This window comes from Pelophylax lessonae (genome assembly GCF_965119305.1).
Source record: "Pelophylax lessonae genome assembly, chromosome: 6".
NCBI lineage: Eukaryota > Metazoa > Chordata > Amphibia > Anura > Ranidae > Pelophylax > Pelophylax lessonae.
Window position 1 is genome coordinate 58,984,770 of NC_138773.1, and position 18,298 is coordinate 59,003,067.

The 18,298-nt window shown below is 41.0% G+C and overlaps 1 protein-coding gene across 1 annotated transcript in view; it reads left to right on the forward strand.

The window, feature by feature from the left end:
* The window catches only part of GNG13 (G protein subunit gamma 13), a 40,636-nt gene extending 26,140 nt beyond the window's left edge, over positions 1–14,496 (forward strand). Inside the window, exons 2-4 of the mRNA XM_082261254.1 lie at positions 4,209–4,444; positions 11,295–11,431; positions 13,754–14,496. Of these exons, the coding sequence (XP_082117380.1) occupies positions 11,334–11,431; positions 13,754–13,859 (204 nt within the window). The 5' untranslated portion in view covers positions 4,209–4,444; positions 11,295–11,333 and the 3' untranslated portion in view covers positions 13,860–14,496. The remainder of the gene's footprint in view (positions 1–4,208; positions 4,445–11,294; positions 11,432–13,753) is intronic.
* The last annotated feature ends 3,802 nt before the right edge of the window (positions 14,497–18,298 follow it).

The window sequence follows — 18,298 nt, forward strand, 5'->3', positions numbered from 1 at the left end:
CGCAAAAAAACCCCTGGTCAGGAAGGGGGTAAAATCTTCCGGGGCTTAAGTGGTTAATCAGATGGCTCATATGCTTCCCATCTAGTCTAGTCAGATGACATATCCCTGGGATACAAGTCTGCAAGCTAAAGAACAAATAGATACAGGAGGCTTAACTGCAATAAACTGGATTATCCTGTCCAGTGGACTACATATTAAGATCATATTTTGCAGTCTGGCCTTAAGAGTATAATAGTTGTATTATGATCATGCCCAGTGATTGGACATGTTGGAAGTGTAAGGGTCCCTTCAGGCTTTACAGGACAGATTTAATCCCCTTTCATTTCCACACTGCAATGGACAAAGGAGAAAAAAAAAACAATTTGTTTAAACTGTTAGCATAACATTAAGATATGATGAGGTTGGTTTGGCAGGGCAACAGTAAATTTTTTTTTTACAGTTTTGATATTTTTTATATAAAAAAAAATGTAAAAGAAATTGATAGATGCCCCATATTCCAGCCTACGCTGCAATAGAGTAGGAACACTCGCTCTTCTTTGTTCTCTCCTTTTCTTCTTTTTTTTTCCTCTCAGCATGGGCTGGCCTGTCATAGAAAACATGCTCTATACTGTATTTAATATACTGTTAATAATACAGTGTGTCGGTTGCTTTGAAATATTTGTTTTGTTGAACACTTTTGAAAAGTTACGATAAACGAAACATACTGTCGATGTTACCATTATTTGTTAAATTGATTTTTGTTTCAATTTGCCTAGTCGCTTAGCAATAGTGAGAGCCCTGAGAAGGGTCGAGGCACAATATTTAAGGTAAATTAAAGGGTATTGGTCTTAACCGCTTGCCGACTGCCGACCGCCGCACGACTATTTACTGCGGCGGTCAGCCCTTCACAGGCAGAGCGACGTAGGTCTACGTCACTAGCCTGTGAGGCTTCTAGGGAGCGCGCGCCGTCGGAGGCGTGCTCGCGCACGGTCACGGACCCCCCGCGCGTGTGCCTGGCGGACCCGATGTCCGCTGAGCACTCGCGATCGTCCGTGACACCGGAAGAAAGGCAGGCGGCTGATGTAAACAAGCCGCCTGTCATTCTTCCCGGTGTAAGAATGAAGATAAGACGGTTCTACTATGTAGGACCGTTGATCTCTGTTCTTACACTAGTAGCCACATCCAATCACAGTTAGAATCACGCCCCTAGGACACACTTAACCCTTCCCTCTCCAATACAGTTAACCCCTTCACTGCCAGTGTCATTTTTACAGTAACAGTGCATATGTATAGCACTGATTACTGCAGTAATGTCACTGGTAACCCCAAAAGTGTCAAAAATGTCAGTCAAGGGTCCGATCTGTCCGCCGCAATGTCGCAGTACCGCAAAAAAAAATCGCAGATCGCCGCCATTACTCGTTAAAAAAAAAAAAAACAACAAAAATGACAAAAATCTTTCCCTTTGTTAGTAAACACGATAACGTTTGCGCAAACCAATCAAAATACGCTTTTTACGATTTTTTTTTTTACCAAACATATGTAGCATAAAACAAATTGGCCGAAAATGTTAAAAAAAAATGTATTTTTACATTTTTTTGGGGAATTTCATATAAAAAAATTTGAAAAATATTGTTATTTTGGCAAAATTGACGCTCTTTTTTTTGTTTACAGCGCATGATCAAAAAATCACACAGGTGATCAAATACCACCAAAAGAAAGCTCTGTTTGTGGGAAAAAAAGGACGTCGATTTCGTTAAGATACAGCGTCGCAGGACCGCCCAATTGTCCGCTAAAATCGCAAAATAGGCCCTGGTCAGGAAGGGGGTAAAATCTTCCGGGGCTTAAGTGGTTAATAGAAAGGCCAGCTACAGCGCTTGCTGGTTAAACCCTAATTAGATACCAATGATATTTACTACAACAGGTGATATGTGACAAACCTAAAAACTGGCAGTAAAATGATATATAATCCTGTCAATAAAAAATAAATGTAATTATTATATATGTGGTAATGATAATATAGTGAATAAAAGGGGATTTGTGAACAAACTTATAAAAATAGCAAAAACATTCAATGATCTAATAAATAAATACGTGCCGCAATATGCATCAGTGACTTAAAATAATATATCAATATATATGTTCAATAAATAAGATCATGAATAAAGTCCAAAAAAAGTGACTGTAGTGCTCAAAAATTTTATCAACAAAGTCCTCAGTGACTGAGTTTTCCAAAGGATTCAAAGGTGCATTGTCCATCGATTCCTTTCACAGTGTGTGTGGGTAGAGTAAATCACTTACCGGATCTTATGGGTCCTATGTGCCTTATGGCATTAGGACCACTCGTGCTTAGTTGCCCTCTGGGCTGAGATGGGTTCCCCTTTAGGATCCTAAGGACTGGTACCGGCTCCTTAAACTCTGGGATGTGCGGCCAGTTGGATATTGGGGAAGGAGAAAGAAGTTCCAGATAGTGTAGTATTTTAATAATTCCGTTAATTACCCACAATATGGGTTTAGGATGCAATAAAATTACAAGCGAATCACTGGTGGTCAGCGGTGCGGGCTGTGCGTCCTCCCTGCAGAGTGGCGAGCGGTGTTTCCGGCTTGCGTTCCACCTTTCGTGACGTAATGACGATATGCGTTCCATTCTAACACGTTTCGTCACTTCCTGTGACGTCCTTGTCCTTTGATCATCATAAGCCGATTGTGCAGGTCATTCGGATTGCGGTGCGCTCGGGGCTGTGCTTAGTCCCGGCGTGCGTTCCACCGCTACCGGAATTGACGTCACGGCAAGCGTAGGACCGGAAATTGCGTTTCACCCTCCTCCAGGGCATTATTACAGATCTGTGATCCGTCTGGTAAGTGGAACATCCTATGGGAGTGGATCTTCACAACATCACATCACATTGCTGGCATGGTTTTGCACAGATTCCTCAGCACTTAAGCACTTTTGTGGACTTTTTCACTGGCTACTTGCTGAAGCACTTTTTTTGTGACTTTATGTGAAATTTTATGCGGAACTTTCACTATATATTTTTTTAATATTGCTAATTAGTTTTTTATATATTTATGGTATTATTCATACGATTGAGATTTGCACAAAATATTGCACATGTTGCACCGCACACTTTAAGATTTTAATAATTTATTTATTACCCTCATCATTATTCACAACCTTTTTGCGCTGTTTTATTTGCACTGTCACTTTCTAAAAATCATTTGGATTTTTTGCACAGCAGCATTTTGAGTTGTTCATTTGACCATAGCGCAGCACTAATTTTCTGTATTCAATGTAGAACAGATCGCTCCCAATTAACAAAGGAGATTTTTTTTTTTCTTTTAGTAATTTTAGACGATCTGCTCCATTTTCTCAGGTTTCGAGGAGTGGTGCAGGCATACAGCTGGCACAACTCATTATTCGAGTTGATTTACTAAAACTGGAAAGTGCAAAATCTGGTGCAGCGGTGCATGATCGCCAATCTGCTTTTAACTTTAGCTTGTTCTATTAGGCTTTGACAAAAGAAAGCCTTGAAGCTCATTGGTTTCTATGCAGAGCTGCACCAGATTTTGCACTCTCCAGTTTTAGTAAATGAACCCCACCATTTCCCCCCATTGTGTTTACAGTGTTCTGGTAATATGGAGTGCTGTGTAGCAAGAGCTTAAGCCCAGGAAATGATTTTAGCTCCTGAGCCTAGTGATGGAAGCCGCTGTCCTAGTGCCATTTTAAAATGGCACCAGAGACTCAAATGGTTATTGTTAGATGCATGCAATAAATATTACATACACTTTGATGTCGTTTGACATTTCGATGGGGCACCTCTCCCCTCATTTAGTTTTTTTGCAGGCAGCCTGTAGTGGTTGGGGCCTGCCACATCCCTCCCACAGCTCTGCTCTTTATACAGGTTGTGATGTCACTACTAATTTTTACAAATTAATATCTGGTTCTGCAAAGGCATTTGGTGCACACAAAATGGATTTATAGTCTTTGTGATTGCTGAGGAATATTTGAATGAATGGAGTTCAGCTTTAGCCCTGTGAATGACCTATAGAGCAGATCCAGGAGAGAATACGTTTGATCCCTTACAAATAACTTTGTGTTAAGTTTAAGCCATCGGCAGAGCCTGAAGACATTCAAGCACCAGTGGCCAATTGTCAAAGATTTCTACTAGGAAATTGTTTAATGGTTTGAAATATTTTCTCATGTTGCCCTACTTTCTCTCTTCCACCCCCAGGCCCTCACATGGCCCACCCTGACACACCTGCCCTACATGCCAATTAGGGCTGTCTCTAAGTGTCACTTTAAAGAACTGCCAGCCTGCCTCCTCGGCCCAGTGGAACATTCAAATCTCATTCAAATCCTGTGCATCATTTGACTTGTGCTGAGAGCTCATGCAAAGCGGGATCTGAACACACAGAGCAGAGAGACCACGATAAGAACTTGGTGTGTCTGGAGTCTGCCTAAGCCCAGGTAAGAGCGCTTGAATTGCTAGGGAAATGATTACTATTTATCTAATATGGTGTTCTCATCTGCACTGCAAAATGACTTTACAGAAGGATCTTCGGTTTAATGAAATGGATTTCGGAGCATGACAATTTTGTATGTTTTCTAGAAGTTAGGACTTCAAATATACAAGAGCAAATCTGGGATTCTGCACTTTTTTGAAAGTGGAAGTATTTTTCTTGGCAACCAGATTTCAGGAATTGTTCATTAATATACTGCAGTTCTAACTGAACAACATCTGAATTTCATGACTAGTACATATTGTGAAAAGTGTGTTTATGGAGGAACAAGAGAAATGTTAAAAGCAAACTTTATTAATAAAAAAAAACAAGAAAAAAAAAAAGTAAACCTTATCAGGAAATATAAAGCCTAGTACACACGTAACGAATATCCGCCGACCGGTCGTCCGTCTTTTGTCCAAAATTGTGTTTTGTTGGTTGGAATGTGCTCTAGACTGCACTGGACTTTTGTCGACCGACAGAATTATACTTTAGAAGTGATGTCATGTGTTGGTTTGTTTTCTTTGTGTTCTTTCATCTCTGAGCATGCCCAGTCTTGCTCATAAGATTTTTCCCTGTCGAAATCTGTACTGACTGCACGAAAATCGACCGTGTTTTGACGGCGGACAAAAATTTTACAGCCTGCACACCAGATTTTTTTCGGCCGGAAAGTCGGAGTCGGTTGTCGGAAGCATCATACTAACAAGCCGAAAATCGGCGGATCAGTCGTAGGACGAAAATTCCCTGCCGATTTTCGACGCGTGTGTACGAGGCTTAAGAACCCAAGAACATTAAAAATCAGTGGACCCCCAAACAGTGGTTGGGGACTTCATGTTTTCTCAGAAACATATTAAGTACTTGGGACTTGAACTTCTAAACTGGTTTGCCCGGTTCACATAGACCCACTAAAATAACTAGTTATTATTAAAGTGAGTTTGAATGTAGTTGTCATATTTATTCTAGCTTCTGCCACTTGAAAAGTGGCTTACAATTTTGGGAAATTGGTATAAACAGGGCTTTTTTTTCCACAGAAAAAGGTGCAGGAACTCAACCATGACGCTGTGTTTACAAGTGATAGTGATGAGCAGGGGGCAGAGGGCCTGAGCCAAAGGTGGTGGAACCTTTGTTCCACCAAGTTCCAGCTGAAAAAAAGCCCTGGATATAAGAGATAAAGGTTCTCAGTCCTATATGCCCGGATCTTCAAATACACGTAAAAGAGAAAGAATATTGTAGAAGTAGATTTATTTTTCTGGGCATATAGAAAATGTTACCAAAAAGTAAATTTATAAGGTTTATTATACAACTATTAAAATTGTACAGTAAACCCCCGCTCCATCGCGGTTCAGTTTTTGCGGTCCCGGTATATTGCGTTTTTTTTTGTAATGTTATTTTACTATATAAATCATTAAAAAAATATTTTTGTGTTTTCCATAGCTCTTGCTATGTCTCTCAGTATCTTTTATGTGTTTTCTATTGTTTTTAAAAGTTTGTTTAAAGACCTTAAAATGCTTTTACACGTACAGTGACAGTAAAAAAAAAATCATGCCTACAATGCATTTTAATAGGGTTTTTCTATTTGGCGGATTTTCACTTTTCGCGGCTGGGTCCGGAACATAACCCCCGCAATGGAGGGGGGTTTACTGTAAATAGCACTTAACCAGTATTTGCAGAGTGAAGTTCACAAATCTTATTTCAATTCAACATCCACGCTAGCTCAACACGGTTTGAATGCTTCAAACATCTTCCTCAGCAGCACATGTGAACAATATCTGTATAGGAAAACCAAGTAGTGTAAAATCAAAAGTTTACAATACAGTTGGCTGGAGTCAAAATTCTCAAATCCAGAAGGGGACAGCCAATGGACATGAAGATAGTAGTCAAAGAGGTGTAATAAATCACCAATATAGTCCTCCACTTTTTTTTTTTTTTTTTAAATGAAAATCAGAGCTTCAAAGATAAAGGGCTAAATATTCATGCAAGAATTCAAATCAGTTCCGTCATCCATAGAGGGGATAAAACAGCACGCCCAGATCCTTAACCACACTAGCAATATATGTATTCCAGATAGTTCAATAATCAAGCAGATACTCCAACCAACCAAGGTACAGTTGGCTGAAGTGGAAATTCTCAATTCCAGAAGGAGACAGCCAATGGACTTGAAGATAGTAGTCTAATGGGCCATACACACTATAAGATTTTCTGAAGACTTTTTCCTTTAGATTTACCAAAACCATATAATATGAGGTCAAACCTAAACACTTTCAATTTGTATGCAATCTGGCAGGCCCTTGCACTAAATAGAAAAGGTAAATCTGAAGGAAATCTAACCACAAAAGTTGGATAGTGTGTATCCAGCCTAAGAGGTGTAATAAATCACCAATATAGTCCTCCACTTTTTTTTTACATGAAAATCAGAGCTTTAAAGATAAAGGGCTAAATATTTATGCAAGAATCCAAATCAGTTCTGTCAGCCATAGAGGGGATTTAACAGCACGCCCGGACCCTTAACCACAATAGCAATATATGTATTCCAGATAGTTCAATAATCAGCAGATACTCCAAACACCCCCCACCCCACCCCCCCCCCAGGCAGATCTCATCAAAATTTGGGGAAATTGAAGTATCTACCTTTGTGACAAGGCCTGTTGTAAAAATGGCCATAGATCTGCATGGGTAAATGGGAGTGTAGGCACCGGCCAAAATCCCAGAGGCTGGTCCAAATAGTAATTATTAATGCTGGTATTGGCCGTGTTTATGCCTATGGAGTGCAAAGTAGCCAGGCACTACACCTAGCACTCAGGAGAAAAAGAAAAATGGCAATTGTATAAGGTTTTCAAACCTCTCTCATTGAGTTTGTCAACTAGGATCCACTGGACAGGGATGTCTGGTGCCTCCTATACATGCAAGACTGTTGCTCAGATGTGTGTTATTTCTATTTTTTTAGTTTTCTTTTCACTTCAAAAGAAACATTTATGGCTCATTCCCACTGTTGCTGCGCGTGATGCCATGCACCAATGTGTATTACATTAAGGCAGTGAAATCAAAGTGATTGGGCTGCCAATGCACTAAAATGGGTGCAACCCATTTCCGGCAACACACAGTGCGTTGCTGCGTTATAATGCATGTCCACCAGTAAGGTGTGTCAAGTTGCCATTCAGGATGCACCAATGCATGTTGCCGCACTGCTAAATTATAAATGTACTTTTAAATTCTAACTCCAGCTCAAACTTTTTTTTTCTTGAAAGCTTTGACTAGAACAAGCAAAACATTGTCAGGGGTAAAGTTAAATAATTACCATCACACCCCCTTTTAATTTAGAACTATTTTAACCCAGAACACCCCAGGAACAAAATAAATATATGGGAAGGTGGACAAAATAATAAAACAGGTTAGGAATAGAACATTTGTCAGGGTATAAATGCTGTGTGTTCCCACTGTGGAAAGTACCCTTTTTCCTGTTTTATCTGCCACCTGGAATACGAAGTGAAGGTAAATCTTCCCATAACGGGGACACAATACATTTCTGACAGGAGGTTCTAGGGCTTCCTCCCTCAAAGTTGTGTTTTCATTGCAATCTGTGTCCCCCTTCAGGATTTCTCACTTCCTGTTCTTTCTGACCCCTGTCCAATAGACAAGTGGTTGGGAGAAATTTCCTTAATGGTAGGGGGGGCACATACACCAATAAAAAGAAAAACAGACTTGTTAATATTGCAACAGGGTCGTTTTTAAATCAGGATGGTGACACAATCCGCTTTGTAACTAGGATACATCACCTATCTTGTAATGTTAAGCTGCTACAGATGTTTGAAGTGTCTATTGAGTCCATTGGGAAGTGTTCTAATTTCACTTAGTGCTGGGGGTGGTCTACACTTGTCTAGGAATTATCATACATATCAGGAATATATTAGTGTTATTATTTAGGGGGTCCTCAAGGAAGAAAGAAAGGAAAACTGTGCTGAAAAAAAAAAAAAAAATATTCAGGGTGCCTTCGCTGAACTCTTCTTTTGAAAATGGCAGCTGATTATCATGGTTCACATTTTCAAGCTTTATAGCTGAGACAATATATATATGCCTAATGTGATATTAAATGCTCAGTTTTTTAAAACGCTTTCAGCAGCTGATTAAAGCTCAGGTTAATGCTGATGCGATTTTGATCCGTTCCAAAGGTATAGATTTGCATGTCATTCAAAATAATATTGGTTTCAATGAAGGCCGTTCCCATTGATGCGGTGTGATTCTGATGCAGCTAAAAAAAAAAGGGTCATGTGCGAGTTTAGGGCGCTGCACATTCAGCTCCATAGACTTCAATGGGACCAGATTTAAATCGCAATCCTCTGAATCCAGCTTTTTTTCTGGGTTCCATTGGCCAGACATTAAATTGCAGCTGTGACCAATCCCCTCACAAATTTGGAATTAAAATCGCACTAGACACAAAAATCGCATTGTGAATTTGCACCAAAAAAACAGATGTAATTCGCACTGCAGCAGTGTGAGCCGAGCTTTAATCACTTACTACAGTTGTGGTAAAAGGTTTTGAGAATGACACAAATATTCATTTTCACAAAGTCTGCAGCCTCAGTTTTTATGATGGCAATTTTTCATATACTCCAGAATGGTATGAAGAGTGAGCAGATGAATTGTAAAGTCCTTCTTTGCCATGAAAATGAACTTAATCCCATAAAAAAAACATTTCCGCTGCATTTGTGAAGAAGGCTTCAGGGCGCCCAAGGAAGCCCAGCAAACGTCAGGACCGTCTCCTACAGTTGATTAAGCTGCAGGATTGGGGCACCACCAGTGCAGAGTTTGCTCAGGAATGGCCGTAGGCAGGTATGAGTCCTTCTGCACGCACAGTGAGAAGACTGTTGGGAGGATGGCCTGGTGTCAAGAAAGGGCAGTAAAGAAGCCACTTCTCTCCAGGAAAGACATCAGGGACAGACTGATATTCTGTAAAAGGTACAGTGATTGGACTGCTTCGGACTGGGGTAAAGTCTTTTTCTCTGATGAATCCTCTTTCTGATTGTTTGGGTCATCCGGAAAAAACCTTGTCCAGGGAAGAAAAGGTGAGTGCTACCCTCAGTCCTGTGTCATACCAACAGTAAAGTATCCTGAGACCATTCATGTGTGGGGTTGCTTCTCAGCCAAGGGAGTGGGCTCACTCACAATTTTGCCTAAAAACACAGCCATGAATAAAGAATGGTACAAAAACATCCTCCGCGAGCAACTTCTCCCAACCATTCAAGAACAGTTTGGTGAGGAACAATGCCTTCTCCAGCATGATGGAGCACCTTACCATAAAGCAAAGGTGATAACTAAGTGGCTTGGGGAACAAAACCTCGAAATTTTGGGTCCATGGCCAGGAAACTCCCTAGACCTTAATTGCATTGATAACTTGTGGTCAGTCCCCAATAGGCAGGTGAACCAAAAAAAAAAAAAAAACAAAATTCTGACAAACTCCAGGCATTGTTTATGCAAGAATGGGCTGCCATCAGTCAGGATGTGGCCCAGAAGTTGATTGACAGCATGCCAGGGGAATTGCAGAGGTCTTGAGAAGGGTCAACACCGCAAATACTGACTCTTTGCATAAACTTCAGGTAATTGTCTATAAAAGCTTTTGACACTCATGAAACGCTTGTAATTACACTTCAGTATACCATAGTAACATCTGACAAAAAGATCTAAAAACACAGAAGCAGCAGACTTTGTGAAAACTAATATTTGTGTTATTCTCAAAACTTTTGGCCACAGCTGTAAACCTGCAACTTCTTTAGCTTTAAATTGTTGTCAATGTTCCAGGATAAAGCCTATCTCCACGTTTCACCCAGAACTAACAGAGCGATTAACCACTCCCAGCAGCTCTCTGTTGCCGGCTGCAGTAGGGGGCAGTGTGGTGCACGATTCAGCGCATCCACAACACCTTTTGTTATGAACTTTATTTGAAGTGTACAAAATGTACACTTTATTCATGGCAATGTACAGCAGCGTGATGTGCGATTCAGCACAGTGCACTGTGATAAAATACAGCATGGCTTTATTTTAGCACAGCCCTAGGCTGCATTGCAGTATAAATGGAATGCATAGGAAACAATTGCTCCCTATGTGTCTCTGCAGTGACAGATGTTTTAATATGAGGTAAAACACCTGTCACTGCATATAGTGTGAATTAGCCCTCAGTGTCAAGCTGGCCCAAATTAACTACTTATTGCACTAACAGGTTCGCTTCCTGGGCGTGCATTACTTGCACAATCCGTATAATCCCTGAATCCTGAACATAATGTGAGTTTGGTAAAAACAAGTATTGCAATAAGTATTCTTTGCAAGGAAAGCATTGATTTTCCTGCAAACATTGCAATTGCAATACTTGTGTTAACAGCTACAATTTAGCCTGATACGCTCAACCTGTTTTGTTACCTTGCATAGCCAAACATGCTAAAATTTAGGATATGAAGAGGGAAACCTCATTTTGAACAGTGACCAATACATTTTGCAAACTTTGTAGATTCGTACCTGCTTCTATTATGTGGATACTAACACACCATTGCAGTAACCTACTCAGACTGAAAGAAATGGAGCGCTTAGTGGAAGCATCTGGATGCTGGGATACGTCCAATCCCATTGTTGTAATTTTTTACATTTTTTTTTTGTCTGTCACAGCTGGCTGCAGATTAAAATGGAAAAAAATTAAAGGACAATAAAAAATATATTCATAGCATTTATAAATCTGTATTTTTTTCTTTTTAAGAAAACTTAATGATGCCAGGGAACAGAAGTGTTCATTTTTGTCACAGTTCTTTGTAATAGCATGAGTTCTTCTCTTCTAGTGTATTCTCTGCTGGCTTTGCCCCTTTCTATTCATCACCATGGATGAGATGGATGTGCCGCAGATGAAGAAGGAGGTGGAGAGTCTAAAGTATCAGCTGGCTTACAAACGAGAGATGTCTTCCAAGTCTATACCTGAGTGAGTATGGCAAGGGATCAAATGGTCCATCCTGGTGGTGATCTTTCTAACTTCAGATAGATCAGGGGTGCTCAAACCTATAGCCTGCGGCCTCGTGCTCTGGGATGGTGGGTCGGCATGCCCAGATCACAGAATGCCCACCCACAATTCCAGAGCATCATCAGAGTGCATGGAGCAGGAAGCAGAGGAAGTAGGCAGCCAAGGAGGAAGCAGGAGCTGCACAAGCCATTGCTTCCTCTGTAGCACCAGCTCTGGTCCCAGGCCAAGTGACACTCTAATCCTTTCTAGCAGTCTAGTGAGTGATACCAGCAGCAGCTGGAAGAGAAAGAAGTTAGTTTATTAACCACCTGACCTCTGAAAGATTTACCCCCCTTCATGACCAGGCCATTTTTTGCAATATGGCAATGCGTTATTTTAACTGACAATTGCCCTGGTCATGCACAGAGTTGTATAAAGTACTCGAAACCCATACTTCAGTAAAAGTACAAGTGCTCGATCAAAAAGTGACTTGAGTAGAAGTGGAAGTGCTCGATCAAAAAGTGACTTGAGTAGAAGTACTAAAGTATTCAACATTTTTTGTACTTAAGTATTGCAAGTAGTTTTTAAAAACATTTTGCTACTCAAGTACTAAAAGTAAAAGTACAAGTACTGTGTTATGTAGTTATTAAAGAAAGAAGTCAAAAGTTTGAACATCATATTGTTTTTTATTATTTCAAATGCAGCTTTTATTTATACATACAGTAGCTTTAATTTTCGTATGCGCTGATAATACACATGTTTTGAGCTTCATGAAACCTGCCATCTACTGTTCTGGCAGTGGTAATTTTTATAATTGTAACGAGTAACTATGCAGCACAAAAAAAAAATATTGGAGTAGAAGTATTGAAATAATCGAAAAAATGTAGTGAAGTAAAAGTGGAAGTAAGAGAAAAAAATTCTACTCTAGGAAAGTACAGATACCGCCTTTCGGTACTTAAGTACAGTAGTGAAGTAGTTCTACTTAGTTACTATACATCTCTGGTCATGCAATGCTGTACTGAAATAAAATTTGCCATTTTTTCCCCCCACAAATAGAGCTTTCTATTAGTGAGATTTGATTACCACTGCGTTTATTTTTTTTTGTGCTATAAAAAATAACCAACAATTTAAAAAAAAATAAATAAAAATCTATATTTTTTACTTTCTGCTATAAAACATATCCAAAAATAAAAAAATATATAATTTCTTCATAAATTTGGGCCAAAATGTATTCTGCTACATAGTTTTGGTAAAGAAAATCCCATTAAGTGTATACTGATTGGTTTGTGCAAAAGTTACAGCGTCTACAAACTATGGTGTATATATACTGGAATTTTTTTTATACTAGTGATGGCGGCAATCAGTGACTTATAGCGGGACTGCGATATTGCGGCGGATGGTCGGACACTGACACTTTGCAGGAGCCAGTGACACTAATACATTGATCAGTGCTAAAAATATGCAGTCACTATACTGACACTGGCTAGTAAGGGGGTTAACTGTGTGCCTAGCCAGTGTTTTACTGTTCTAGGTGTGCTGCTTTTACTAAGGGAAGAGATGGATTTTTATTAATATTTTAAAAATAAACCATCCATCCCCCCCCCCCCCCAAATCAGAACGGAGATCTGCCTTGTTTACATAGGGAGATCTCCGTCTGTGTGTTTTACCAACGATCGGCGGCCGCCAGCGGACATCCAGTGCCCAGCTTCTGCTGCGAGTAATCACAGCAGAATCACGCAAGTGCCCCCTGCAGGAGGAGGTGCAGAATCATGTGAATATAAAAGGGATTCTACAGAGGAGAGACGGCAATTAACTGGTTAAAGATCAATTCGTTTTGCAATGGGCATATTAGCACTTTAAAAAAAGGGTTATTAGGTTGCAACATTGATCTGCACCTGCGGCTTTTCTGCGGGTTAGCTGCACTGAGCAATAGAGACGTCTATTAAATACTGCAGATGTGGCGCCCTTTCTGAGAGTGCACCACACCCACAAGATATAAAAGAAGTCTATTTAGGGTAGGGGGCTTTGAACAGTAAGGGCTCATTTAAATTTGCAGTTGGGGGGTAAAATGCTGTAGTTCATTGTGGCCCACGACTGGTTACCAGATCACTTAAGTGGCCCTCGCCCTTCAAAAGGTTGAGCACCCTTGAGCTAGATCTTTGATATATAGTAGTTGCATGTTTCTGCTACAGCTGCAAAGTTACCATCCTCCCCCCCCCCCTATTGATCCTAAAAGTTCCCAGATGACATATTGAGGGTATACATTGTTCAATGTAATGACCAGATATCGTTTTTCATTCCCAGAATATTAAAGTGGATTGAAGAAGGAGTACCCAACGACCCATTTCTGAACCCGGAGCTGATGAAGAATAACCCATGGGTAGAAAGAGGAAAGTGCAGCATCCTGTGAGACTCCCAACGACTGCCTCTGCCCCCTCCCCCCCACCCAACTTTCATCTACTCTGAATGTAACTAGATTCTGATATTAGAGTCCAGAGAGGCAGCTGAAGAGACCTATTTGACCACACTGCATTGCTCCAGCAGAACTTAACATATGCAGGAAGGGGGGTGCTGCCACCCCCGTAACCAGTCACCCCACTATAGCTTAGACGGTGGGGTGGCTCTGCTGTAACAAAGAGGTCTAATTTTATTATTTGTCATTTTAGGTTTATAGGATGGCTAGGATACCGTGGTAAAGAACGTGTTGTAAATTAAAGGAGTCAGTTTACGGTGAAACGGGGTTAGGTTAGAAGGGTAAGACACAGCTGCTTGTCACAGTGGTATGACAGCAATAATATACAGTCTTGGGCCGTAGCAATGCTTCAATGCCCTAGTGCAGCTGTCTCTACAGCGCCCCCTGACTGTACCTTCCAGGTTATGCACTATATTGAACATACTATGCTTTTCAGGTTACCGTCATTGTAATTATATACTCATGGGACTTGCAAGCCCCTCTTTATATCTTTTATTTCTCCAAAGAGCTAAATGCAGAGAAAACATAAAATGAATAAGATTCATATCTAAGAATAAACTCTTGGTGCATTTTTCCTCTCCTGTCTGTGTCTATCCAACCCTCCTGTGTTTGGTTATATGTTGCAACTCCGTGTGAGTGGGTATAGATCACAAATACCTGGCCACTAGATACAGCACAATAGCACTCTCTATTAATGGGAAGAGTAATGAAAGAATGGAACAGGACACTAAAGCTGGCCATACGTTATACAAATTTTCTTATTCAATTTCCTTTAGATCTACCTTCAACTACACTATATTACCAAAAGTATTGGGACTCCTGCCTTTACACACACAGACTTTAATGGCATCCGTATCTATTATATTGAGTTGGCCCACCCTTTGCAGCTATAACAGCTTCAGTTTGTCTGGGAAGACCATCTACAAGGTTTAGGAGTGTGTCTGAAGGTTTTCACAAAAGCCCTTCTGGAAGAATGGTCAGTCAGGCACTGATGTTGGAGAGAAGGCTTGGTTCGCAGTCTCCGCTCTAATTCATCCCAAAGGTGTTCTATCAGGTTGGGGTCAGGACTCTTTGCAGGCCAGTTAAGTTCCTCCACCCCAAACTCGCTCATCCATGTCTTTATGGACCTTGCTTTGTGCACTGGTGCACATTCATGTAGGAACAGGAAGGGGCCATCCCCACTCCCCAAAGTTGGGAGCATGAAATTGTCCAAAATGTCTTGGTATGCTGATGCTTTAAGAGGTCCCTTCACTGGGACTAAGGGGCCAAAGCCCAACCCCTGAAAACCAACCCTAAACTATAACCCCCCCCCCTTCCCCCCAATGATTTGGACCAGTGCACAAAGCAAGGTCCATAAAGACATGAATGAGCATGTTTGGGGTGAAGGAACTTGACTGGCCTACACAGAGTCCTGACTTCTGTTGACAGGACTAGTAGTATGCTCAGCCACCGTGAGCCGTAATTGTTAGACCAGACCCAGTATACAGGTTAACATTGAGAGTTGCAAGGGAGTGGAAATAATTGAATTTAGTAAGGTCATCACTTCCTCCCAGAATTTCGTGATGATCGGACAAGTCCAAAAAATGTATGAAAAAATCCCCAGGAGTCCCTCCACACCTCAAACACTAAGGGGAGCAAGTAGAATTAATTTTGTGTAACCTATAGAGTGTAAAAGAGGCACGATGTGCCAACTTAAATTAGGTTAGGGGATCTCTCAACAAAACCAAATATCGAAAGGGAAAAATCCCATATATCATCCCAATCATCATTATCAAGTTCAGGTATATCCTGCAGCTACCTAGCCCTAAGACCCTCCAGGACAGGCAAAGATACAGTAGTGATATGGGAGTATAAACAGGAGGTGGGCTTCTCAATGCATTCCAACCAAAGTACATTCTCCAAAATGGATTTTTTAATCTGTGGGATAGCTTGTGAGAACTGACTGCAAAAGGCATTGGGAAAGTTGGAGAGATCGGAAGTGGTAGGACCTAGGGAGGTTATAGGTAGATTTAAGTCTAAGGCAGGGAGGATAAGGGTTGGTTTGTGACTAATTGCGAGACCATTTTGATTTTAGATTTAGTCCATACGTATGGCTTTGGTAACGTAAAAACTGGGGTAGGGTGGGACTAAAAGAGTATTTGGGGAGATTGCCAATTTAGGGTAATGCTTGCATCTCAGACCAGCCCCCCCAGGCCCAGTGGGTGGTGAGCATAGAGGGAGTCAACGATTAGGGGCTTGAGGACCTCTGAATAGAAGGAATTTTAGGGCCTCCATGGAGTTCACCCTGGCTGCTTGTATCAAAGTGGAGGGGTCGCTAGTATTCGGTTCAACCACCATGCAGCTGTGACTGAGTGGCCAAAAGGTATTTGTAACAGTCCGAAAAGGCCAGGCTGCCTTGTCAGCAAGGTTGCATTAGAGTGGACAGTTTATATTTGGGATTTTTTGGCCCCCAAATAAAGGAAGAAGTATCTGCTGACTTTTAACAAACACAAAAATGACTGGAACTCTGCTTTAGGCTTTGAAATGTGTTCCACATTTTCTGCAGCTGGAGAGGTCAGCGAGGGTTTGGTTTAAGGAGTAACTGAACACTGTGCAAACAAGTCAAGGAGAGGGAAAGGACTAATCACCAGTTCAACCTGTGGACTCCCTACAGCGGATCTTTTCCTTATCATTGCCTTAGCATGACCTGTTTCTGCACTGCATGGGTGTGTGAAGTTGCCAACCTTGGTAGAAGCAGGGCTTTGCTTCTTCATGGCAGATGACTGGCGTGGTGATTACCAAGAAGCAGAAGAGATGGCGGAAACAAAGGTCTAAAGAATGGATGAAGCTGACGCAGAGAGATCCTGGCTTTGCATATCCTCAGATACAGTTTCCTCTTCCGCAAGCAGCACAGGAGTGAAACCTCATACTAGCAATTACTGGCAGCAGTTCCTGCCACACAGCAGATTTACATCGATGAGGGCTTTAGACACAGGAATGCCTAGTCAGTCACATCAGCAATTGCCATTTTCCAAGAGGAAGGCGAGGCAAAAAGATTTTTCAGGGGCCTGTTTTGCCACAACATTTCTAGAGGTTTTTAAGAGCGATAGTGTACAGTATTACTGATCACTGTATTAATGTCACATAAAAAAATAGTTTTTTGTTTTTCAAACTTTTTGGTCTTTTTTTTTTTTAGTTTATATAATAAAAAATAAAAAATCCCAGTGGTGATCAAATCCCATTAAAAGACAGTTCTATTTGTGCGGGAAAAAAATGACAAATTCCATTAGTCTACAGTGTTGCATGACCAACTGCCACAGTTAAAATAGTGCAGTGCTGAATAGCAAAAATGGTCTGGTCATGAAGGGGGTAAAACATTCTGGAGGTCAAGCAATTATAAGGCTACATTCACACCTGAGCGTAGCGTTTTCGCAGCGATTTACAGGCGTTTTTTGTGCAGGCATTTTTAGATTGAATAAAGACCAATGGAAAACGCCTGTAATCTGCCCAAAAAGAAGCTGAGCGTTGGGCGTTTTGCTCACAGCGTCAAAACGCTCAGATGTGAACAGGGGGCATTGAAATGAATAGGATTTGTCTTGTTGGGCGTTTTGAGAACTGATCCTAGAGCAGAAAAACTCCCCCAAAACGCCTACATGTGAACGGAGCCTAAAGGTGAACATTGCAATAACTCACACTACGTGCCCACTGAAGATACCCAGTCCCAATGCTTACCCATTAGGGAGCTGGCAGGTGATTTGGGCAGAAAGCAGCCACTCAAAGCTGGTATAACCATGGTGGGTAGATTTGAGGTCTCTAGGGGTATGAAGATCTCTAGACTGATTGCCTTTAAATACAACATGCCTGGATTTTACAGGCCCTCCTTCTGAACAGAAGGCACAAAAAAACGATGTTTAACACAATGTAAAATCAGGTGCTGTCGTTTCCAAAATTACATCTTATTTGATGCAAAGCTCAGCACATAAACTGGCTTGGACATTTACCAGACCGATGACTCCACAGTGTTGTTATGATCCATAAGTTTATTGAAAAAAAAAATAAATATAAAAAAAAAAGTAAAAATAGTAGAACACACAGTAAGAGCAAGTGTTGACATGTTTCACTCCAACAACGCTCCCTCATAACACATATACTGGCTTGTTTGTGTATGGGATGTTATAGTATTACAGCAACTGGGTGATCGTCTGAAAAACACTTGCAAGGCACAGTCCCAGAGGTTTAACTATTTGATTAGCTGTCAAACTGACAGAAAAAGCTTTTCAAATATTTACAGTACCCAACTAATTAACCTCCCTGTGGGAAGCCTGAGCAATCATCTTAGAATAATAGCGAAGGTGCATCCATGAACTACTGCTGAGTCCTGAACATCTGGGGGGCAG